The following is a 27,089-nucleotide window of genomic DNA, read 5'->3' as shown; positions in this document are numbered from 1 at the left end:
CACGTTTAAAGAGTTTCTTCTATATTTCACAACTGTCTTGTTTGTTTTAATAATAAAATATAGCATGAAATATTTAGCTCACAAATGTTTTTCTTCACCCAGTCTAAAAAAAATAAATAAATGGAGTCCTTTGAGTTGGACTGAACAGAATCCCCTGACACATTTTAGAATAATTTGTGATTTAGGACAACCTGCCATACTGTGAGTGGTACAAAAAAGGTATTTAAACACAAATACCTGCTTATACTCTTACTAGATGTTCATTACAAACAGTAACCTAGAATCAGGGATAAATAACTTTTCCTCAGTTGTATATGAGTGCATGTGTACACTCCTCAGTCACACTGCTCTGCTTATAAAAGTAAAGGAGCAAAGAAAAGGAAAAAGAAGAAGGAGGAAACATAGGTGCCCACCTGTGTTCTGTGCCAAATCACGGAGGCTCTGGAGTGGCCCAGCTTGTTGCGGCAGGGACCTTTATCGTAATGGATCAGGAGGAAGTCGTCCTGTCAAATACAGGAGAGGGCGCTATTTATCTCGGCGGGTGTGTGAGACAGTTGCACAAAAGACTTGGCTGTGGTCACAGCATGGTACAAGTGACAGGCACATGGCCACCAAGCAGCAATATAAGCATGCTGGGCTATATTTGTTCTGGGAAGCACATGTGAGAGGATGCAGAAAGACAACATTTAAGAGAGGTAGTCCTTACGTCCAGAGACTCCAGGCAGTACCAGCAGAAAGCATGCTTGCAGTTCTTGCACATCATCTGGGCGCAACCTTCGTCTCGCTCAATGTAAACCTTACATTTGGGACAGCGCTTGATAGGAGCATCATCATCATCACTCTTAAAGAAAGAACTGTGAGAGAAACGGACAGGTTGTCATCCAGAGATTCCTTCAAGTACCATCATCTTTTCCGTCAACTTTTATGTTGTACATAAAAGACTGAAACAATACAAATAACACAATTTTTTTATGATTATGATTTTTCAGAGAGTAGATTTACAGTATATACAGTGTTCCTCTTTAATTGAACTGACTCCAAAGTGTAGAGCACATTGTTCCCTAGCAAACATGCAGCAGGGGCAGGTAAAAGCTCTGCAGTACATTTCATCTGTAAAGGTTTGAGAAAGATTTCAAAATACACTTTACAGACAGTAGATATTTCCATGTTGCTTATAACACATTCAAGCTGCTAAAAATCTAACTAAATGTACCAAACAGTTTAGAGCAAGGGTACACATCTAAAATTCGAGAAGGTCTGGCCACATAAAATTCTGTGGTTACAAAGGTCTGGATAAGCACCTCACATGACTCAGTGGTTATTCTTAACCTTTTAATGCTTAGCTATTAATGATTAGTTCATGGCTATAAATAAGACACACCAATTTGTAGTGGTCATGTTTTAGTTCACATTTTAGTTCCACTTTTGAGCAAGGCCAAAAACTATTATCAGATGAGACACATGTATAACTTAAAGCAAAGAATAAATGCAACTGTTTTTAAACATTCTTGGTTGTAAGATTTTTTGTTTGAACAAGCCAAAAGTCACTTCACTAATCAGATCAGATATGAAAGCCTGCGAAAACTCTTCCTTCTCTCTGTGAGATGCCTTCAGGTAAATATTTGACATAAATGCAACGCAATGCAATGATTGGTTGCAACAAGCTGCAACAAAGGATCTGCTACAGAAACCACAATGGCTCATGCTGAGAAAACTGTAGTCACTGAAGTACGGCCTGTTTTTTTTTTTTTTTCATACATTGAATAGCTCTGATGCATTACTTTTCAGTTTGGTGTGCTAAAATAGATTTAGACTTAAGCCTGAAACTCCTAAATCAAAGGGCACAGGTCTGATCATTATCTATACATTCACAGCCACATTCAAATTGTATAGCAACATAATACCAAAAGCTGTTAGTCTGGGGCTCACATAAGAATGCCAAATAGGGGAAAATAGCTGTTGATGCAAGACAGATGCATGAATGAGGCTCAAGAAGAAGAGACCAAGTGGTACCTGCTCTCGCCAGGCAGAAAGGCAGTGATGGGCGGGTTTTCCTGGCACTCCTGGCCTGGGTGCCAGCTGGCTTTGCAGGCAGAGCAGAATTCCAGCGTGCAGTTACCACAGCGTACCAGCTGCGGCCGGGCAGAGTCCGCCTCCTTCAGCTGGCACACAGCCTGGCACGATGATGACGGGCACCACGTCCGGCACGGGTCCAACAGCACCTCTATAGCGGGGAACAGAAGAGTAGTGTGTGTGTGTTTACCAATTTTGCCCAGCTGTTTACTGTCAGATCACCATGGTTACACTAAGGAGGCTCGGAGCAAGACTATCCTCAATTAACCTGCCCTAAAGCAACTGTCAGCATGGCTGCTTCTTTCAGCTCTGATGTATTAGCTAAAAGACATCTGTATACTGAGGTGACCAAGTGGTAATAAGGTCAGCCCTTAGCAGCAAGTCAGATATGCTCTGACCTCCCACAGTTCTTATTTTCTTCCACGTGCAAGCTGAAGAGATTCCATGAGGTGTCACTGCAAATATAAATTTTACTTTCATGTTGACTGACTGCCTTTCCATGTTGCTCTGAATACACCAGACAATGTCAGCTTTGTTCCCACTAGCAGTGAAAAATGTTACATCTTTCTACTCTAGTGATTGACAAAACTGTAATCAGTTTTCTGTCTCTCGCACGCTCGGGTCTGATTCATTTATGAGTAGAGCAGATAGAATACCAGTCACGTGTGGGAACAAGGAAAGACTTTTTCACTGAGAAGAGTGTGGGTAGAAGTGCCATACACAATTACATACAAGTCTTCTTCCATAGAAGAAAGAAGAAGATGAAGAAAAACTGCTATCACTAACTCCAGACAGAAACACTACCTCGCTTTGAAGGTCTGCCTGCTTGAATGAAGAACTGCATTTATTTCATTTGTTCAAACTGAATCCAATTCATCCAACCAAAGCTGCTGTAAACATTCGTTTTAAAATGCAATACACTGCTGTACAATCAGATGCCTGACTGCCTCCTGACAAGATGATACTGACTCTGTCAAAAAAAACAGTATTTTCATATTTAACCATAGGATGTAGCTTTCACTGAAACTTTCCTGTTCCTGACAAATATCAGGTTAATTATAATTAAGCCTGACTATCTTGCAATCACTAAATGTCCTGTTGATACAGTAGTTACTCATTTTGGTTTGCAGCACTCTGGCATTATACTATCTATCTATTATATAGATTTCTTCAGAATTATTCAAAAAATAAAAAAAAACACTGATAAATATTCACCCCCAAAGTAAATATTTATTGCACTGTACTTTTGCAGCATTTACAACTTTGCACATTGTGCTTTTTTTTCTCCCATTCCTTAATGCATATTCTCTCCGGCTCTCTCAAATTAGATGGAGAACGCTGGTGGACAACAATTTTCAGCTCATGCCACAGATTTTCAATTGGATTTAGGTCTGCTCTTTGACTCTGCCATTCCAGAACACAAATTGTGTTTGCTTTGCTTTTAAACCAAATACCCCAAAATCATTTTCCAAAAGCTCTCGGATTTTTAGGGGAAAAAACAACAACAACAACAAACAAACAAAAAAAAAAACCCCTCTAGCCATGCCTTTGGGGACTTTCCCAGAAGTGGCTTCCTTCTGTCCAGTCTCCCACAGAGGCCAGTTTTGTGAAAAGCTGATGATAAAGGTCAACATAGGTTTCCCTATTTTAGCCACTGAGCTTTATAGCTCCTTCAGTGACTACATTTACGATGTATATTCGGGATGCAGCCATATTTCCCGGATATGATGATTATATGCGTGCAGGCATTGGAATATTTCCTGTATACATGGTTGTTGTAAGTATGCCGATATACACATGCTTTTTGTTTCCTGCTGTTATTTCCCAGGAGATTCAAGATGCTGCTGTTGGTTATAGAGTATGCTCAGTTATTAGTTTTATTACTACTTTTTCATACTAATTTAATTAGGACACTTCTCTCCATCAAAAAATGCCTGACAACACCACCTTGAAATGGAAAGGGTTGGGTAAGCATCTGTTAAGCTAAGCATCTGTTAGCACCCACAATTCATTGCAGACTAAGCGTGTGCACATATCTCCTTTCAGTGGATTTTCTCAAAATGTTTACATGCAACAAATTTCCAATTAAAACAGGTATATTCTAGGGGTGGGATTCAGAATATTGTCTTAATCTGAATCGGACTGTGGCATTTACATGACTCAATACTAATAAGAATATTGACAAATTCGGATTAATATGAGAATATTGATGTGCATGTAAACATAGTGCTGTAGACACTTCTCTTACAGTTGCCCTTCCGCCCAAGTGCACAGTTTGGAAAGACAGTCAGATAATAGTAGTGTATGAGTTGTGCCATATTTTTTCCACTTATAATGGATATCACATAGGATTTCACCTCTCACAGGAAGGCCTAAAGCTTTGCTGATCTTTTTATACCCTTCTCCAGCTTTTTTTCCTCCTAACAACTTTAATCTCAAAGCGTCAAGGGCAGTTCCTTGGTCTTTATGACAACAGAATTGATTTAATCTGTCGTTTTAGCTGAGAGACCTCCAAAAGTCAGACATATTTACTGTGCAACCATACAATAAAACAAAGGTTGATTTAAAATGAAAACAGGTGCACCCTGTATAACATATTTAGTATGAGTGCTCAAGAAAATTAAATACTACTCCTAATATAGACCAGTAAATCAAGGAAGGGGTGAATACTTATCAATTAAACAGTTTTTAGATAAAAATAATAATAATAATAATAATAATTCTGAGGACATCTAAATAATTGATTTAATCTTATTTCTGTAGAAAGTTGCTGAAAAAGAAGCAAAAAAAGAAAACATTCTGATGTACTTAACTTTGATGTTGCAATACAACAAGAAGAGAAATAATCAGTAGGGGGTGAATACTTTCTGGAGACACTGTATGTAATGGCAGCAGATCATCATATGAGGTATGGCACATCAAGACACAACTTTGTCTGCTTTACGTCTTTTGGCTACAAAGTGAAAGCGAAGTAAAATACATGCTCCTTTGTGACTTGTCAGAGAACCTGACTATTAAATTTATCAAAAGATTAACCCACTTGCTTGATTTATGTTCTACACTGGTCATACTGCCAGGATTTCTACACAATACAGTTTAAATAATAGAATATGTAAAATTTCCATTCAAATTCTCTAATAAGACTTTGCCCTATAAATGCAATATAAAAAGGCTACACAACTTATCATTAAACTGTATCATCTTAAACTGACTCAGTTTCATCAACAGTTGTGGTTTTTTTGCAATGTCATCTCCTGTCCTTCTGCTCCTGGGGCTGTGTTAGATCTTGATAAACAGACGCAATAACTGCTTGTTCTGCTGGCAAAAAATTATGCATGCAGTTCATCTTATCTGCAAACTTATAACATTATCAGTTTTCAGCTGATGATTTTTCCACAGTTGCCAGGAACATGCAAGATTCTGATGTAATGTAATATGAGAGCAACAAATCTGCATGTAAGAAATTTGTATTCTCAAGAGAAAAGATGAGCTTAAGATTTTTTTTTTTAATTCCTCGTTCTGAAATGGACATGTAATCCAAAGAACTCCTGTGATTAAGAAATAATAAAAAAAAAAGTGTGAGCAAAAGGCCAACATACAGGTCTGGCTGACACTGATGAATGAAAGCAGGTGGTAGGAGGTGTGTGTGCATGTGTGCACATGTGTGTGTGTACCACAGGGACTCTCAGGTGAAAGAGGATGCACTCAGGCAACGTGACTTCCACAGGATGCACATGTACTGACACCGGTCTACTGAATCACACTCCTGCTCGCTCTCTCGCTCTCTCTCTCTCTCTCTCTCTCTCTCTCTCTTACACACACACACACACACACACACACGTTTCTTAACGGCTGTGTTTCCACACACGGAAAGGAGAGAGAAATAATGCAGGAGGAGAAAAAATTGCAATGTGTTCATACACACAAAAAAACCACTGAGAGAGAGAGCAATGGTGATCATCCTCATTTTAATACAATCCCCTTCAAACTGTCAACCAAGATCTATAAAACAACAGAACCTACATGACTGAATCCTGCAGTGCTTCCATAAATAAAAAAAAGACCTTAAATATTATCTGAACACATTTGAAAAGTGAACACATTTCACTTTATTTAAATAGTCAGTTCAATTAATTCATTTCTGCTCTTTTTAAGAAACTATATCCAGTGCAGATGTTTAATTCAAAGGCATTTTCTATGGAATCTAACTTTGGATCACGCTGTAAAGTCAACTAAGCATTGCCTCTCACATGCTCGGGGAACATTCTTCTCTTCAATCCTTAATCAACCTTCTGCCATTATCAATGCTTCTACCAGATTTATTGCACATGTAAACACTGGGCCTTATTCAGGAGTTGCCAACTTAAGTTTAAGGATTTCGTCAATATATATGCAAACAAAGTACCTCATATTCAGAATCAGGGTACACAGGCACTCAAGCTGATTATCATTTAGAATATTCAAATTACATGCACGTAGGTCACACCTCTGGAGTTGACAGGTTTTTCTTCAGTAGAGGTGTCAGAGAAGGGGGTTTTCAGTAGAGTCTAGACCACCGCCTTTTAACACAAGCACTTGCCTTTAATCCCCCCGCAAAAAAAAATCAAGAAACAAGAATTTTTTATTTTTAACTTTGCTCTCAACTGCAATATGATGCAACATAAAAGAAAGAGACAGTTTAAAATGAGAAAAAAATACAATACGATATGATAGAAAATGACTAGTATTTAAATAAATATCATCTAAGAGTCTAGTATACTGCCAATATATTGCTGCACAAATAGTCCTATTAGTAATTACCAAATGAACCACTGAAATTTGGTTTAATTTAACCCTATAGCTTCAACCCTTATTATTCAGCAGCTTATTAAATAGCACTTGATCCAGCACATCCTATTATTTTTTCATATCATGCACAGACATTTCATTGTGCACACAATTTAATGTAACCACTAGATAAGAACCACAAGATCATAAAATCATATTGTGTGCATGGGATGTAGGCTAGTTTATCATACTTTTAATTTGCCTAATTAATAAAATAATGCCAGTGTTTTTCCAGTGTTGCACATGGTCAGTCAGTCCTGTGTATGGTGTCTTGTCTGTCAGCAGTGGGTGTGTATAAAAAGAGAGATTGCTGTTGGGCTTTGTAGATTTAGGCTTTATGCTGACCTTGAATCTGCAGATTCCAGCCTTATGCTGGCCTGGTGCTTTGTACACAGAACACAGACTATAAGAACGCAAGAATAAAGTGATGAAGTCTACGTGGTTAACTCATGTTCAACCAAAATGTGATATAGAAGCTATAATACCGAGGCCACAATGTTTTGCCAGTGCGTGCATATGGTAACTAGTACTTTGTACATACAATATTATTGCTAATACCTGCTATTTTTTTGGTATCCATAACAGTGAGCGGCATTTATTTTGAGAAGACTGCATTTTCTCTTGTTTTCGGGTTGGGCAGGTAGGGAAACAGGGTGCTTAATAATATACATTTGTATTGTATTTTGCATTACTGTAGAGAGTTTGAAATCTCAGTCATATTTTCATTGATTATTTTGGTGCTACTCACCTTGAAGAGATTTCTAGCACCAATCTTTCTGCCTAAATATTTTATCAGGTTTTTGGGCTCTATGTTTATGACATTCACTGCGCATTGACCCAACTAGCCAGTTTTTTTTTTTAATAAGTTGTACCATGTCAAAAAGGACCTCATCTTCCTTATGTACTTAAATGGCACTTAATGCATTTGACCATGCATTGATCGAACTGATCGAATATCTGTTCGAGCAAACATAATGGACAGAGGCGCTTCCCACTCACCTTTTTCAAACTGCAGCTTCCTGTATCTCTGCATTATCTCTGACGCCACCATGCACTCAATCTGTGTATGAGAGAGAGTATGTGTGTGTGAGAGAAAGACTGTAACAGCATTAAAAGACCCTACAAACGCATAATATTGAAAGAAATTAAAGCTCTTGGTCTGGCAAAGCAACTCTGATTTGCCTCCATGAGATACTGCGGCATTTGAACATAGGGTTGTACACACAGCAATCACACACAGGGATCACACACTTAACCCAAAGCACTTACCTCACAGAGCCTCATCCAGTGTGTGTAAAAATAAACACAGTGACTGAGATTTATTTTAAAAGGTCTTGTCCATGACCGGTCTCTTCCCTTAATATTATAATACTTATTGCAGGAGGTCTTGACCAGCATACACATTCTAAAGATTTTATGTTCCCTAAAAAAGCAATCATCATTTAAAATGCCAGTATACAGGGAACTAAATCCTCTTCAGTTATTGCTCTGTGGGGAGGTCATTCTTCAGAAAGACAAGTGTAGTTTGTTTTGCTTATTCTTTATGGTCATAGCTGAGGTTGGGTTTCTGCCATACAAGACTGCTGAGCTCAAAAATATAATTTTCATATTGTAGTGGCAAAAATCCAAACTTTCTGCTGATGCATGTTTGATTCAGGGCAAAACAACTGACAACTGCAGTTGCTTTAAAAATAAATACATACACAAGTAAGTAAGTAACTTGTGAGTGAGTGTATGTTACATCATTCAAAGCAATAGAAAAGTCTGAATTGAAATTACCTCATTTTCTTGTAAATGTCCTCGTTTTGGACAGGCAGAATCTGGACAGCTAATAGCAGTTTCAAGGCCTTCTTTAATGAGAAGCTCCACATATTGCTTCAGGCACTGCAAAGAAAGAGAGATTATTCCTCAGTAAGGATTGCTCTTAGCTTATCTTCTCAATATACAAATCTAAACAAAAATACACTTGGTGGTAAGATTCCATAACAGACGTATATGTATATAATTAAGGGTGTATAAAAGTGTAATGTATTGTAATAATAACGTAATATAACATGCACTGATGAGCAGGATGCATAGTAATTCAGTGTTCTTTTAACCAGACAGCTACAATAAGTGCTCAATTAGCGCAATTCCACAGTTGTCACTTCTCTCAGACTAATTGATCTCCGGAGAGGGAACAGTGATAACAGCTTTAAAATACAGCAACAAATGGAGCCTCTCTCTCTCTCTCTCTCTCTCATGCTTTCCTAGCTAAGGCTTGTTGATTAAGGAATAAAATGCAAAGAAACGTGGAAAACATGGAAAACTTATTAATCAATGACGGTGGTATGAAGCTGAATTTGATTTTTTTCCCCAAAACAGTGCTTTATTCCTCTTATACCACAGCAGTTGGCCAACAATTATAATATTTAATTTTTAACAAAGCACGTATCACACCTTTAACCGTTAATAGTTTTACACTTAAGGCTGTGGAGTGTCTGCAAAATAAGTTAGCTCCTGTTATAACTTGCGCTATAGCTCATTCCCTGACCAGCAGCTTGTCATGTTGCCAAGAAACTGGAAATCACTAAGCTTTCTGTCATGGAGACTTTCCCCCATGTTGGAAAATTTATTCATGGTTACAAGGCACTGACATCTGAAATGCTTTTTCAACCCCTTTATTATTAGCCTCAGATTACTGATAAGTGTCTGCTGTAGAAGTCCTTGTGAATGAGCTTTTATATACTGACGATAACATATTAGAACAACCGCATTAATCTAACCCTGCAGTTTACTTTGCAGTCAGAACTACTGGCAGAGCTGCTGTCATAGAAAATCAACACCTTATGCCCAATCAGAATTGAGAATTCAACTATAATTAAAGTTATCATCATCATCATTATCTCAAAGGTGCATTAAGAGTAAGAATTCTCAAAATTTATTATTGAGCTGAATAAGATTTAAATGATTTTTTTATTCTTTGAGTCCACCCCCTTTTCCCATGAACACAAAGCGGTGGTTCAAGTACAGGATTATCATGGCATCACTTTCAAGGGCACTATAGAACACTTTAAACATGCAAAATCTGGCTCATAATGATTTATGAGAATGGTCACAAGTGTAGTCACTGTCCTTTTTTGTTTGTAATAAGCGGTATTAGCATGGTGTGGAGTAAAGGAGTGTCTATAAAATGACTGATAGGATAGCCACGTAAACACAAACACACATTCCGGACTGTAACACAGCTTTCCAAAGGGGTTTCCTCAGCCACGTAATACTTTTCTCCTGAGGTCAGGGCTTAAACCATCTTTTTTTTTTTTTAATCACGCTCTACATATTTTCTGCTTATTCATATTATTTTTATAGAAAAAAAATATCGACTATTGCTTTACTATGCTGTGACAGCTCACACTAGCAGACAAGGCTCTTTGGTGTCTGAGTGAGACATACCACACCTAGGCAAAACCTTTCCTCTTGGCAAGGGTTCATGTTTCACCTCTTCCTTTAGCATCACAAGCAGAATAATGAACCTGGCCTCAGATCAGTGTAAAGGGGCAGCTTGTACCAGCACAGCGCGCCACCACGGGGGGCATGAGAGAACAAGAGCTGCTTCCAATGTTTATTCCTGGAACTGAATCACACTCAGCCATGTGGGCATAACAAACAGTCTTCTTGGCCTCTCACTGTTGTTTCTGCAGCGATGGACTACACTGTTAAAACCTACGAACACTCCCTGTTTTTAAATTCCAGCTTTAAAAAATGCTTAAAACCCAAATTTTTTCAACTTCTGCATTTATTCAGAAATGCAGTAATTCCGTTTTCAATAAAGTATACGACAGTTACATACAGTTAAATTCAATGTATTTACTTCTACATTAGATTTACACTTCATATTAAACGTTACACACATTTAATTGATGTTTGTGTCTGCCATGTTGCATTTCTTTGCAATTACTGTAAATCATTTTAAAATAAGGCAGGTGCTACGTGAACAAAGTGAATGATGACAGTGCTGCCAATGATTGTAGTAGAAAAGCCAATAAATACAGACTGCAGACCAAAACTGAATAATATAACTGGAACTGATTTTGACTCTAATAGTAGAAAGCAAAGGGCAGAGAAAGAAAATTCAGTGTGTAAACAGTAAACTTTAACAGTTGTGTCTACCACAGGCCAAGCATGCAACAGCCACACAAAAACACAGAGAAAAGCACCAATACACCACATTTCATCCTCCACAAGCTAATCTAAATCATCAAATGATTCATTTCATACACTGTTAGCTACCCAGGAACACCAGCATGCTTAAACTCATCTCTGCATTTCTCTGAGGCACAGAAGCTCTGCTGGTTGGATAGCTGAGAAAATGAGATTGGAAGAATGGACTTATACTCACCAGCGTGCAGAATACACACTGACACTGCGTGATGGTGGTCATCTGCTCCAAGGGGAACTCTCCCAGACACAGCTTACAGGACACCAGTGGGTCCAGAGCCAGGTCCCAGGTGGGCCTATAGCGAGCCGTCGTCATGGTTCCTGACAGCACAATTGCAAAGACAGAAGTGCTAAGTTTTTCTCTTATAAAGTTTAAAAAAATAAATAAATTAATAAAGATAGCTGGAAGCTGCGATCTGAGGGGTCCAACCACCCTTTGCAAACAGTGCCCTCAGTGGCCAGTTCCTGACAAGTTACAAAGAACACTAAAGAGTCCACACATGCTATACTTGGTCATAAAGGAATGAATAATATTTAGTGCTTTTCTCAGACTCAAGTTTAGAGTGCTAAAAACTACGAGAAAAACAAGAAATAAGAATCGGTTTTCAGCTACAGTGAGTTTGTGAAATGGTGCTCACAATTTCAAGAATCTGAGGGGCCTAGAACTAAACGATCTGCCCTCTAGTGCCCCTTTCATAAATAGCCTTTCACACAGCTCAACTAATGGCAATCTGTACAGACAGCTGTAACGCTAAGTGCTTTCATAATGCACAGTGCTAAAACCACTAACAAAGTGACCAACACTCCAGATGTACATTAAAGTATGACTATGTGGAAAGGTCTAATGGATGCCACTGAGAGAAGGTCAGAGATGCTTTGGTATGAGCTTGTGGAAGTGCTTCCTAAATAACTTTCCAGAGTGGAACTGCAATGGAATAAGATTTGAGTTGAGCCTAAAATGCTCAGTCACACAAGCCCACACAACAGACTGAGAGGTGGAGAGGAAACGGCCCTCTTTTCAGGCTTCTTTTGTTGGAACTCCACTCTGGCTCTAAAAAAAGGTGCAGAAATCACACTTGCATGTGCCTCCAGTCCTCCTCTGCAGATCGAGGGAGGAGGATTATTTTTGGCAGTCATCTCTCTCTGTGCCTTCCTGTTTCTCATTGTGAGCCGGGCTCCGCCACACAGACCGGTTTGTGTCTGAAGTGTTTACAGGAAACGCTTATGCGAACGTCAACGTCAAGTCCTGTCAAAGGGCTTCTGTGGTTAGTGAACAAGCACCTGTGACAGTCTCTCACACAGCTGGAGAGAGAGAAAGAGAATATCTATGTTCCCAAGCTTGAGTGCATCACTGAGGCTGATACCTGAACTATAGACAAGTAGACAGGGCAGTGCTTCTGACCTGGCAGAACTTTTTAACTGTTTCTGGTGGGAAGCCCTTTGAAACCATTAAAAGCTACTTCAGGTCAATCAGAGTGTGAAGCAATAACATTAGATTTTGAAAGGCAGCCATGGTGGGAGACAAACACTTCTCAGAGGTCCATTTATGAGCATTTGCTCACACACTTATTTCTAATGGAAAAAAAAACAAAAGCTGCTAGTACTGAAGGTTGCAGATATCTATACAGCTGCAATCAATAAGTTAAGACATTGTGTAACTGTGAATAGACAGATGCTCACGTACTCACAATTAAACTGCAATTGAGATCAGCTGCAAGTTATGCAACTTTATGCAGTTATTCCAATTTTAGCACCAATTATACCAATGTTTACTGTTATTGATCTGTTTTTTGTGTCAGCTCATAGATGTGGCAGCCTGAGAAACCCTTCTCATGGTGAAATTGTAACATTTTCTACTCTCGTTATTTCCGAGAACTACAGACTTTCCTGAAGTATGTTTCTCTTTTGTATGTTCATTATATGGCCAAAATTATGTGTACGACTGATCACACCCCTATGTGCCCATTCCAAAGCCATGGGCATTAACACAGGTTTGGAGGAAGTTCACCTAACCAAGATTATAAAGTAACTAAAAACATTTCCGCATCATCTTTGGCGAAATATATTTATGGTGTATTAGGTGTTGAGGTGTCAGAGGAGGTTATACATAGAAAAAGTCAATTTTGGACAAAACCTAGAATTCCACCACAGCACCATCCAGTGGGTTTTCCCAGATTCAAATAAGACCTTACATCTTTCCTGCCAAAAAAACGATGATGAAAGAAGTGCCCACCGTTCTGATGACTGAAACAACAGGTCTCATTCTTTACAGCAGAGATTCTCTCCTGTTGGTGAAACAGCTTAGTTTTCCAGGTAAACCAGCCCACCGTTTTTCAACCCTGAAGTTCATTTTGTGCAAGGCTTAGTTTAATCTCCACAGAACCAGTTCTAGGTTGAACATATGGTGAAAGTAGCCGAAATTTAGTAATGTTTTGATGACATTTAATGCCACAGAGAGAATTCACAGAATCTTATGCAAAAAATATATAATGAAAACTATATGAATGAATCATCAACACTAGTTAATATGCAATGCATCCAACAAGCTGTAGAAAATCAAATTTTCAAGGACAACATGAAATGGTGCTGCACTGCAGCAAGTATTAAATTATTTTTGATCACTTAGAAGGTGATCAAATCTTCATGGGGATAAGAAGATGGAACGAATAACATTTTCTCTGGAGAAAGTAGGTCATCCTGTAAAAATATTGCAACTCTCACTATTTCAGATTTATTAGACTATACCATCACACTAGTTGTAGCCTGACCTTTGTTGACCGCTCATGTGATATTCCCTACATCATTTATTTGATAAATTAGTTTCAGTCAACCAGTGAGACTGTTGCCTTAAGCCAGAGAAGGTCATACACATTTTTTCCCCTCATGATTAAGACAGGTTTTCTGCTATTCAGAGACAGCAAGGTAATTTGTGGATACTTTGTGGCACTATCATGGTTTTCATTTCTGATAAAAGACTTTTCCAAAAGGCAATTCCATCATCCTTATAAAAGTCCTCAGTGTTGAACAGCATAGCACCTAATCCCAAGTCAAAGCCAACAAGACCAGGGCTAATTCTGTATGCATAGTTCAGGCTTACATCATCCCTCAGCCTCTCCTCATTCTGCCATGTCCTGCTGCTCTGTATTCCACATCCATCCATCGCTGCCACATTCCCTATCCACCTCTGCTAGCACTCTTATCATTCCTCAGCACTGCATAACACATTGTATGTGCACCTACCTCAGCCAAGCAGCAGTGGATATTACATGTTCAAAAAATAGTTTATCTTATTTGTGATGTGATCTCGAAGTATTTCACAATTAGTGATGCCAATCAAACAAAGCAGACTGAAAACTGTGCTCTGTGAAAATATCAAGAGGAAGAACTACAGCATCATACTCCAATACAAGTGACATGATAAAATATCTCATGGAGTTTAAACAGTATGTTTAATAGAGAGGGCAAGAATGGTGAACCTGAACATGCGAAGTAGTATCAGCAAAAGTAGTCATGAAAAATGAGCACAAGGTGCCATGAACTGTATACACACAAAAGTAGTCACAAGCACGGAGCAGTGAAGCAAGCAATGCAGACTGCTGCACGCAAGAGCACTTCCGTTCTGCGAGCACTGAGCACTGAGCCAAGTGCACTCTCTAAAGATACTGTTTAAAGTCAATGACATCTTAAACATAACCTCAGCACTAGGAGTTCATTACTAGCAACAAATGGCAGCAACCAACATAAACAGAACTAAATAAAATATTCCATGCTGCCCCAAATTGCTTAATTCTAAATAGATTATATGTAGTGACAAGTAACATAAAACATGTACTCTTTACTCAGTCTGGGGAAAAATGGTACTGATGCATCACTAGTTTTGCAGCATTTTGTTTCATTATAAAACTATTTTAGAATCAACATATAAATGTTTTTAATACAATGACATGAACAATGGCAATGCAATGATAACATCAATATGTTCAGTGGCATTAAGAACAATGGGAACATGCACCACTGTCTTTTCATCACAGCCATAAACTGAACTGAAGAAAACATGGTAGTAAATGTATGCTCAAAAATCCTGTGCTTGCATCATTTACCACAGGTTCATTATTCCTCTGCAAGACATCAGCAACAACAAAGCTTCCAAAATGTTGAGCTTTTCTACATTAAAATTCTATTGCTGTAGCAACTCACCATGAAAGGAGAAAACAGTAATTTATCTGCTCACATAGCTATTAAATGAACTTCCCTGTTTAGTCTCACACAACAAAATTAAGCACCTTGCAGGAAAGCGGTGCTTATTTTGTGCTCTGTCTTACAGCAAGTGTGTAGCATCTGCTCTCGATTCCACCCTGCTGGGACACAAATTGCTTTGTGCTTTGTTTCTGGACAAAACTCTGAAGTTAATTTGCACATAATCATCTACATAAATAGTCTGTCTTCCTAAAACTTTGAGTTCTGTGGAAAAAATAAGTCTCTTAGAGAAAGTAGGACATGTTACATGCTGACATCACTTCCACCTTAAATTAAATTTAAGAGATCTGGGTTAGCTGCATAAGGAAAACATGCATGAAAATGACAAAGGGGAACTAGATGGAATTTCTTATGTACAAATACAAACCTTGTAAAAATTCCTCAGACTTGTAGCTACACAGCTTTCCTGAATAATACAAAGCTACTGAATTTAAGGAGTTAATGCTATATTTAATTTGAAAAGCCTTAATGTTTTATCACTTATCAAATCTGTCCTATTAACTATATTTCTTCACAATCGGTGAGGTTCTCTTTGCTGCCTTATGAGCTCAGTGTAACCTCAGCTGCTATATATAAAACACCAAATCCATTCAAAGCTAGCAGATTACTAGACATACCTGCATTGGTCCTGAAATGTCTAACAGCAGAATCGCCTTCACTATTTAAGACAGCTGTGATTAAATCATGTTCCTCTCATTGAACCCAATCAGCATTTTTATTTCATCTTTAATCCACAGTAGACACTAATCAGTATATATTATATATATTATTTATATATTTATATATATTATATACTGTATCAGTGTTAAAGATCCATGTCATGAACTACCTATAGCTGCTAAAGCTACACACATTCACTGCAGGGCTATAAGAAAGGTTTTGGCTTGTTACCAGAGCAACCATTCAGTCTCCGCTTCCAAACATAGCAACAGCTCTGATGCACTCTGACGCTAAACTTGTCAATGCATGTTCTTGGGAAAATGTAGTGATGCACAGTGCAGCCCTGCAGCCCTGAAACTTCACCGGCAGCAGAAAACAGACCATTCTTACCATTCTCACTCTCAGTCTATAAATAGAGCTGAGATGTCCATTTAGGACAGTTTTAAGTGTAACTGCAATCACTTCTCACTGCTTCTCAATGCCTGAGATTATCTGACAGTCTCCAAGTCAGCCTACTAAATTCTTTCACTCCAGTGCTAGCAATGACCATCTATAATCTCATACCTCACACACAAAGAACAAAACAACCCTAACTCTGACAACTACACAACAATTACTTTAGAACATAAATCATGAGAAATTAATGTGTTGGGTCCTGTGAAAGGTGTCAAATCAAACTATCAAGAAGGTCAAGCTGCAAGAGTATGGGGGGGAAAAAAAAAAAGAAGAAACAATATAGCAACCGGTTTGCTATCTGAAGAATGAGGCTTCATGATGGGGCAGGAAGAAAAGTTATGAAGGGCTGCATGTTTGTCAGTTTTCTTCTGGTAAAACAAAAAAACCTACAAAGTCATACGAGAAGTGAGAGGAAACCACAGTACCCAGAGGGAATTTATACACACGGGGAGAACATGTGAAACCCCACACAGACGACAGAAACCCAGACCCTGGAGCTGTCAGACAGCATTGCTGCCCAGTGTTCTGATCACTGAGTTTTAATCAATCTCTATATTAAAACCAGGCTACACTGTTGTTAATATCTTCCTCCTGATGTTCCTTACAGCACAGATTACATTTTCTGCTGAAATGCAACTGAAAACAAAATGTCAGTTACAGTGTGCCCTATGAGCAACAGGGCTGTACTCCATTAAGCCCCATCTCAAACTGCAGGCTGTGTCTATGGGTTGGTGATATTACAAAAAATCAACATCATATCACAATATTTGAAGACATTTTTACAATATATAATATATGTATGTATCACAACATACACTCATTTTAATAGGAACATCTGTAACACTTGCTCATTCATGGAATTATCCAATCAGTCAATCATGTGGCAGCAGTGGAGTGTAGTGCATAAAATCACAACGTCAACTAAACAAGTGTAGGCAATGTTTTTCCAACCTTTAACTGTTCCAGTTTTGGTGAGCCTGCACCTACTGTATCTTCAGATTCCTGTTCTTTGCTGACAGGGGTGGAACCCAGTGAGGTCTTCGCTTCAAGTTTCGATGTGCTTTGTGTTCTGTGATGCTTTTCTGTTCACCACTGATGTAAAGAGTTATGTATACGAGTTATCGAAGACATTCTTGTCAGTTCCAGCCAGTCTCCTCATTCTCCTCTGGCCTTTCTCATGAACAAGGCATTTCCACCTGTAGAACTGACACTGGATGTTTTTTGCACCATTCTGTGTGAACTCTAGAGACTGCCGTGTGTGAAAATCCCAGAAGTTTCTGAAATATTCAAATCAGCCTGTCTGGCACCAACAACAACGCCATGCTCAAAGTCACTGAGATCACAGTTTTTCCCCATTCTGATGTTTGATGTGAACATTAACTGAAGCTCTTGGCCTGTATCTGCACGAAGTCATGTGTTGCACTGCTGCCACATGACTGACTGATTGGATAAGTACCTAGGGAGTGTACATAGATTTGTTAGCACTACCTATATAACAGTCGTGTTGCTTTTTCAAAAGCCTTTAAAATGATTTAAAACATTAACATCAAATCAGGTGCTTCCAGTGTTTGTTTTTTAAAACCTTTTTATTATCCATAATATCTCAAAAAAATGTGACAAGTAATCACAATACTGATTTTATATCATCATATCACCTAGGCTTGGTAGTGTCCCTCACATCACAGCGTCATAACCACAGAATCACAAAGTAGTGATCTGTAAGACTCAGTACAGGTGGAATTACTGTGGGTTTCTGTGTAAGTAAAGAAACATTGGCTGATGTAATAAACCATGTTTGTGCCATCTTAACCTTAAGCTACCCTTTGCAAATTATTTTGCATGACACTGCATGAGAAATGGTTTTATGTAAAACAGGCATTGCAAATGGTTTCATGTAAATTATAATTTGCTCATGCACTTCCAAACTATTCTTCTTTTCTTTCTTTAACTATAAGTCTGCTGCAGTTTAGGGAGAATCTCTAAAAAGAAACATTTCCACAAACCTGTTAATCAGCTGAACAAGACAGAATTCAATAATTTAGGAATATGCAATAGAACGGCAATTTTCAGAGAGGACAAGTTAGATGAGAAGAATCACTTATGGGTGTTTCTCGAAAGACATTGTGGGTGTTTCTGTGTGACCTCTCTGACTGTCTTACATTCATCACCCAATCTTTATTTCTGGCTCTCGAATAAACCTCAGTGTTTCAGAGGTAGCACCGTCTCTAAGAGCTGACAATTATGTTCTGTTCCTTCTGTCCATAACACCATGCAATGATTATGCTGCCATCGTTAAAAGGTGTGGTTTCTATTAAAAGCAGTCATTTCGTAATTGGTCTGTTACCCTCCTTCTTCTGTCGCACTCCTCAGAGATGGCTCTATGAGAAAGACTGCTGAACAATGTTTTGGTTCAGGTCAAAAACACTAAAGCTGTAATCTCCCCTCAATGATAAACAAGTTAAGATAAGTAAACAAATGCCATGACCAAACAGTCCAAGCAGATAACTCAAAGTTAAACCAGTGCCAGCTTTCTGTAAGGAATTTTGTTTCCTGACGGGAGAGACACACCTCAGGGAAAAGATGAAACCTGCTGTAAGAGAATGATTAACTAGTCATTTAAATTCCTTCTTATTAAAGAGTGCACCATTTCTCATCTCTATGTGGTCAGATACCCATTATAATAACTGTCAAGAATGTTCCAAACAGGTTAAATCAAGTCTTCAACCATGACTCAACATCACACTACCTTGTTAAAATGCAGTGTCTTCCTTGTCTGGAGAAATTAAGCAGAGGTTAACTCAACACTTAAAAAGGTTAATGCAGCACACCAGCTGTTGTTTCCTGTTTCTAAAAGCACTCGAGAATGTGCACGTGTTCTACTGAATAGCTCAACACCTCATAACAAATCATATGAAAAGATTTTAGTTTGAAGTAAACCCCAGGGTAAACTTGAGACTCATATGAAACATACAAATCTAAAACCTCAAAATCGAGTATGAGAGGGCTACAAATGGCAGTAAAAATAACAATCAGGAAAGAAATAATACAACATTTTAAGGGTGCACACAAAATCCAAGTTCACGAATCCTGTCCTTTCACTGAGGGGGCTGAAAGACGAAGAATGTTTCATTATATAAATCTGAAAGTTACTGTCATTCTCATTTGAATGTCAGATTCCAACTATTTAATTACAGCATACACCAACAACTATTAAAGGACTATGTTTTACAGAGAGTTTTATATATATATATATATATACACGCACGCACATATACACATACATATACATTATATAAATATATACATACACATATATATAAGAAACACTGTAGGCGATCGTTTTGTTGACAGCACCCAACATCCTGTGTAAGCCTGTTTACAGGTGGATTGTCACGGTAAACTCTTTCTCAATGATCATGCTGGTTTCTTATTTTAACCGGCCCAACCTCTCTAGTGATTTATAGGATTCCAAAAATGTGTGAGATCATTATGTCAAAGATTAGCACAGATTGCGTGTCAGATGTCACGTAACATTGTCAATATCTGATTACCCTGTCATCCAGCCCTATTGCAGCTAGCACTCTTTCTGCCAGCCTCATTTGTAGTAATATACTAGTACAAAAAAGAAATACGATACTAATATCCAGTATTATATCTAAGTCTTGGCAGATACCAACAAAAATCTAGTGGAGGTTTCTTAAAAATTCTACCACATCCCAAAGCTGTTCTACTGGATTCAGATCCGGTGACTGGAAAGGTCAGTGAAGAACAATGAACTCGTTGTCATGTTCATAAAACCAGTTTGAGATGAATTTTGCTTTGTGACATGGTGAATTATCATGGTGGAAGTAGCCAATATAAGATGAGTAAATTGTGACCATGAAGGGATGCACATGGTCAGCAACAATACTCAAATAGGCTGTGGCATTCAAGCGATGATTGCTTGGTATTAACGGGCCCAGAGTGTGCCAAGAAAACATTCCCCACACCATTACACCACCTCCACCAGCCTGGACTGTTGAGACAAAGCAGGTTGGGTCCATGGATTCATGTTGTTGGCACTAAATTCTGACCCTACCATCCGTTTGCCTCAGCAGAAATCAAGATTCATCAGACCAGTCTATGTTTTTCCAGTCTTCAGCTGTCCAGTTTTGGTGAGCCAGTGCCCACTGCAGCCTCAGCTTTTCGTTCTTGGCTGACAGAAGTGGAACCCACCGTGGTCTTCTGCTGATGTAACCCATCCGCCTCAAGGTTAGACACGTTGTGCATTCTGAGATGCTTTTCCACTCACCACAACTGTACAGAGTGGTTATCTGAGTTACTGTAACCTTTTGTCAGCTCGAACCAGTCTGGCCATTCTCCGTTGAGCTCTCTCATCAATAAGGCGTTTCTGTCTGCAGAACCGCTGCTCACTGGATGTCTTTATTGCACCATTCTGAGTAAACTCTAGAGACTGTAATGAAGAGACTGAAAATCTCAGGAGATCAGCAGTTACAGAAATACTCAAGTCAGCCTGCCTGGCACCAACAATCATGCCACGGTCAAAATCACTGACATTTTCCCCCCATTCTGATTGTTGATGTGCCCATTACACGAAGCTGCTGGCCTGTATCTGTATGATTTTATGCACTGCAATGTTGTCACATGATTGGCTGATTAGATAATTGCATGAATGTGTAGGTGTAGAGATGTTCCTAATAAAGTGCTCGGTGAGTTTATAACGCATCTGTCAGTTTGCCTATATTGACCTAAACTGAAATAAGGAAGCAGACTTTAAACAGAGAGAAAGAAAGTTTATTAATGTCCACAATTTCAGGCTGAAACAGCAGCATATAAACGACTTCTCCAGAACTTCTGTGGCATATCATCTCTGTCTACAAAATTAAAAGGATATGACACCCATTATCTTCACTGCTTATTTCTATTGACAGGCGCAGACAGGAAGAGTGTGAGGTCAGCCACAGCTGCATTCTGTTGTTGCTCATGGTTCTGCTTTCCATAAAATTACAGTAACGAAAAAAAAAAAAAAACCTCAGCTGCAATAGTGAAAACAGACATGTGACTTTGGCCACAAGGGTAAGGGAATGGCTGATTATGGTAGAAAGATACAGATTGTGTCCAGGCTCTTAGCTGTTTTGTTGTTTGATTTGTTTTTTTTTCATAGTTGACAAGGAGATTCATCAAGGATTTAAAAAAAAAAAAAAATCCTACTCTTCATTGAGTTTCACAAAAACAAAAGTATTTATTTGGTATGTAGTTATATTTAATCTTAACACATTTCATGGTGGTGTGACGCATTTTGATGTTGTAACTAAATCCAGTGCACAGTCAGCCTTGTGGACGCCTGACCGTCACACCCATATGTGGTCCTTCCCTAAACTGTAGCACAGGATGTCTTTGTATGCTGTAGCCTTTCAATTTCCCTTCACTGGAACTAAGAGGCCCAGACAAGTTCCAACATGACAATGCCCCGTGCTCCATGAAGTCATGGTTTTCCCTGGTTTGTGTAGAAGAACTTGAGTGGCTTGCACAGAGCCCTGACCTCAACTGCACTGAACACCTTTGTGATGAATTGGAATGCCGACTACGCACCAGACCCCCTCTCCCCGACATCAGTGTCTGACCTCACTAATGCTCTTGTAAATGAATGGGCAAATTCCCACAGCCATGTTCCATATTTCTAATGGAAAGCCTTCCCAGAAGAATGAAGGTTATTATAATAGCAAAGGGTGGATTTAATCTGGAATGGGATGTTCAGCGAGCACATATGGGTGTGATGGTCCCCAGTGTTCACAAACTTTCAGCTATATAGTGTATGTTGACAGGAAACGAATATGCTAGCCAGACTTGAATAACATTCTTTACATGCGATGTGTGGACAGAAAGCCAGAGCCCAAAGCTTTAGCCAATGACTTACTGGCTTTTTGTCAAGGTCTGAGACATGATGTGCTGGATTAGAAATTTTGTTAATATAACAGAATAATATTCATATACTTATTAGCTTTCCTTAAATTTCCTTAAAGTCTAAAATGTGCTTTTCTAGCTAACTAGCTCCCCATTACATTAGTGACCACTTTTTAGCCGTTTTTTTTTTTTCCCAGGAAACCAAAACATGGGACTGGGCAGCACACTGGGGCATTTACGTGCTCCAAGCTAATACATTAATAATTTGTCATTAATACCCCTTAGATACATACTGTGGATGACTGAAAATAGACACAGCTTCAAATGTACATGTGCTTCCAGTACCAGTGCAACTGATACCTTAATAACTCTTGCCTTAATCATAATCAGATGCTAATCAACCAGTACCTAATACAGTCTAAGTGAGCACAGTGGCCAGGTTTAAACACAATACAGAGTGGCTACTCCTCAACGTGCAACACACTGTGCTCTGTGTACAAGAGATGCACTTGAACAGAATACACAGCCACATGACTCGGCCAGTGCCTCAAGACTCACTGTCCTCATCTTCACTCAGCCTTTCAACACATTCTCTGTCTCACAACGACAAATGCAGATGTCTCGACGCACAACAGTGGCTACATTAATACTGACAAACTCCCAGTGTAAAACACATTTCAGAAAAATATTATTATTTCTGGTTCTGGTATATTACTGGCTGACACTCATGGATTTGTACTTTTTTTTTTTTTATCTTCCAGTGCAATTTCATTTGGTACTGTCAAGCACAGTGAGACAATTTAGCCCAGTGAGAGCGACAATCATCATCATCATTACTGTCTCTCAACAATGACAGACACAGAGACAGACGTCGACCTCAGAATAGAGAGGACACGGCACATTGCTTTCTTAAATGACAGCACACTGAGCAATTTTAGAGATTTTTGAAATCTACAGTAATTAGTGTCTTGCAGTACATTATCAAGGTTTTACTCACAAATGAGACAAATTACATGATGGTGACTGACCAGCAAGTGACAAATGTCACAGTTTAAAAAAAAAAGGGAGAAATTACTGCTGTATTCACTACCCTCATAGTGTAGCATGATGACTTTTAAAAACCCATTTACATCAAAGATGATGTATTACTTATTATTTAGCAAGACTCAGTTCTCAATATTACATGAGTCATGCATAAAGACAGTGGAAGATCACATTTCATTTCAAAGTTAAAGCTGTAAGAAAAAAAAAAAATCACTCTTGGAATTAGAGGAATGACTGTATAAAAAAACTCATTAAAGCATCCAAGCAAACAAACACATTAAAAACTCCCCTAAATAAAATAGAAGCAGCTTTTTCATCCATTACAGCATGTTTCTTTCTCTTTTAATAGCCCAAAACTGAATTTGCTGCCATTCCTCTCTCACCCCTGAGATAACATCTTACACAGAACTCTAGCCAGTATGGGGCTTAAGTATGGGGCACTCTAGCCTAAGTTGGGTTGAAATAAATACTTCCCTAACATGATGAGACAGCACCTTTCAGCATGTTTCCTGCATTTCACCCACATACCACATCAGTCTTCCTAACCACAGACTCTGACTAACCAAAGCTGTGAAGTGAATACAGAAGAACCAGGAGTTGCCCAATGATCACAGCAAAGGAGATGTGAAACATTGTGACTCAAAGAGAAGATGCACAGTCACTGACATGGCTGCTGGGAGCAAAGGTCCCATCTAAACACTGCACGCCTTCAGCATCTTCATTACATTAAAATGATCTGCAGTAGGGGTGGCATCTAGGACTGCACGATTCATGATGAAATAAGAATCACGATTTGATGTTATGGCTTACAATCAAGATCATTATTCTTTTTCCAAGTTCAAAAGAAACCATATGTATTAGGGTAGGCGATATGACAAAAATATCATATCACAATTCTCAAAGGTATTTCTACAACACACGATATGTACCACGATATACTGTATAGGTTTTGCTCACCAAAAAACACAACACCACCACTGAATAGGCTTGAATACCAAGTGGTGCAACGTAAAAGTGTTCAGAGATTGCAGGTTCAAATCCCAACGATGCCACAGCCATCCGTGACTGGAAGTTCAACAGGGCAAAACTGGCTGTGCTCTCAGGGAGGAAGGGGTGGTATTCACTCCCTCTCCTATCAATCACAGCAACACTAGCCAAACATGGCTGTATTTGAGCTCAAGTAGGCAGATAGCGCTTTCCCGCAAGGGTGTTATGCCTCCCCTGACATTGGACGAGCAGCAGTTCGAAAAAGCTAGCTCCACGTGTCTCAGAGGAAGTGTGATAGCTTTCACCCTTCCTGTTTAATAGCTGTCAGGTGATAGAGGAGACATAACTGAGAATTGGTCATGACTAAATTAGAGAGAAAACTCTTTAATGTATTTATTGTCTAAAAAAATTTATTTATTTATTATATTTTACATTATAAAAATAAATATTTAACACTGAAAAGAAGAAAAAATCTCCGAAAAACATTTACAGTTTTAAAGTTTACTTCCAGTCAGTCTGTAATTAAACTGATTTTTTAAATTTAAATTATAAAAAGATATCCAAATATCCGCATCATCCCAAAAATTTTTTTTTATCACAATATCAATATTATTTTCTCATATTTATCAGCCCTAATATGTGTATTCATTAATTTCTTAAATTACTCTAACAGACTGTGGTAGCTCCATTTTCTCAGTGAACGTTAGTTTGTCTGCATTTTGAATTACTGATGTAAAATGGCACATTCATACTGCATTAGCCTAAATCCTAAGCAAAAATAACTGTTCATTATAAAAACTTATACTATTTATAATAGTTATATTATAGGGCAAAGAGCACAGTGTTTCCTCCCAAAGATAAGTAAACTAGTGATATTAAAGGCTGGTTAAATAATCAATCACGGCATTGTTTCTGTTCTTTTCCCACGAACTCCATGAGTAATGAGTCACAAGCAGATTTGAGCAAGACGGTACATGCAGACATGACTCACTTACCACATATATGCATTTCACACATTTTGTTTAGTAACTGAGAAATTCATATTAAGTATATAATATGTAATATTTGTTTATTCCTTCACACTGGAAGTGGGAATTCACTCATAGCACAGATTTCCTTTTCCCCCTTTCCTTCACTTCAGTTGCAGTCATTGGTTGCTGCTCTTTTCATGCTACAGAACCAACACTATTCTTGAACTATTGCTTGACCAGCAATTCCACCCCAGCTGTTAACTATATAGTAGTGTTGACCTCACACAGTCTATTGTATAGCTGCCTAATATTGTGCAGCTCTGCCTTGTGCCACCAAAATCGCTGTGACCCATCGATGGCATGGACTCCAAAAGACCTCTGAAGGTGTGCTGTGGTATCTGGCACCAAGACGTTAGCAGCAGATCATTTAAGTCCTGTAAGTTGCGAGGTGGGGACTCCATGGATTGGACTTGTTTGTCTACCACATCCCACAGATCCTCTATTGGATTGAGATCTGGGGAATCTGGAGGTCAAGTCAACACCTTGAACTCTTTGCCATGTTCCTTGAACCATTCCTGAACAATTTTTGCAGTGTGGCAGGGTGCGTTATCCTGCTGAAAGAGGCCACTGCCATTAGGGAATACCACTGCCATGAAGGGGTGTACTTGGTCTGCAACAATGTTTTGGTAGGTGGTAGATATCAAAGTAACATCCACATGAATGCTAGGGCCCAAAGTTTCCCAGATGCACATTGCCCAGAGCATTACACTGCCTCCGCCAGCTTGCCTTCTTCCCATAGTGCATCCTGGCGCCATCTCTTCCCCAAGTAAGCGACGCACATGCACGTGGCCGTCCACATGATGTAAGAAAATGGGATTCATCAGACCAGGCCACCTTCTTCCATTGCTCCATGGTCCAGTTCTGATGCTCACGTGCCCATTGTAGGAGCTTTTGGCAGTGGACGGAGGTCAGCATGGGCACTCTGACCGGTCTGAGGCTACACAGCCCCATACGCAGCAAGCTGTGATGCACTGCGTGTTCTGACACCTTTCTATCATAGCCGGCATTAACTTCCTCAGCAATTTGTGCTACAATAGCTTTTCTGTGGAATCGACAGGCTAGCCTTCGATCCCCATGTGCATCAATGAGACTTGGGTGCCCATGATCCTGTCACCGGTTGTCCTTCCTTGGACCACTTTTGGTAGGTACTAACCACTGCATACTGGGAACACCCCACAAGACCTGCTGTTTTGGAGATGCTCTGACCCAGTCGTCTAACCATCACAATTTGGCCCTTGTCAAAGTTGCTCAGATGCTTGCCCATTTTTCCTGCTTCCAACACATCAACTTCAAGAACTGTTCATTTGATGCCTAATATGTCCCACTCCTTGACAGGTGCCACTGTACTGAGATAATCAGTGTTATTCACTTCACCTGTCAATGATTTTAATGTTATGGCTGATCGATGTATACACACACACACACACACACACACACACAAACACACCATATAAACACAGAAGACAGACAGTTTACTTATTGCTTTAACCTTAAATGAGGATTATTTGACTATTTAACCCCAACATGTAACTGCAAGACTGCATGCTTTGACATGGAAAGAGACCACATAAATAATTTCTTCAGTATGGAAATATTATTTTAATTAAACTACTACATCGCACTGCAATTCACTAAGGCAGAAGCTTATGGTCT

General features: G+C 38.9%; 1 protein-coding gene across 2 annotated transcripts in view; it reads right to left on the bottom strand.

The window, feature by feature from the left end:
• Positions 1–27,089, bottom strand: part of rnf144aa (ring finger protein 144aa) — a 39,577-nt gene that overhangs the window by 7,264 nt on the left and 5,224 nt on the right. For both annotated transcript variants that reach the window (XM_026934298.3, XM_026934299.3), the window contains exons 3-8: positions 11,279–11,418; positions 8,680–8,784; positions 7,900–7,960; positions 2,014–2,224; positions 707–854; positions 414–503 (exon numbers count right to left, since the gene is read on the bottom strand). In XM_026934298.3, the coding sequence (XP_026790099.1) occupies positions 414–503; positions 707–854; positions 2,014–2,224; positions 7,900–7,960; positions 8,680–8,784; positions 11,279–11,413 (750 nt within the window). In that variant the 5' untranslated portion in view covers positions 11,414–11,418. The remainder of the gene's footprint in view (positions 1–413; positions 504–706; positions 855–2,013; positions 2,225–7,899; positions 7,961–8,679; positions 8,785–11,278; positions 11,419–27,089) is intronic.

This window comes from Pangasianodon hypophthalmus, chromosome 10, assembly GCF_027358585.1.
Source record: "Pangasianodon hypophthalmus isolate fPanHyp1 chromosome 10, fPanHyp1.pri, whole genome shotgun sequence".
Taxonomy (NCBI): domain Eukaryota; kingdom Metazoa; phylum Chordata; class Actinopteri; order Siluriformes; family Pangasiidae; genus Pangasianodon; species Pangasianodon hypophthalmus.
This window is presented reverse-complemented; position numbering and strand designations above follow the sequence as displayed.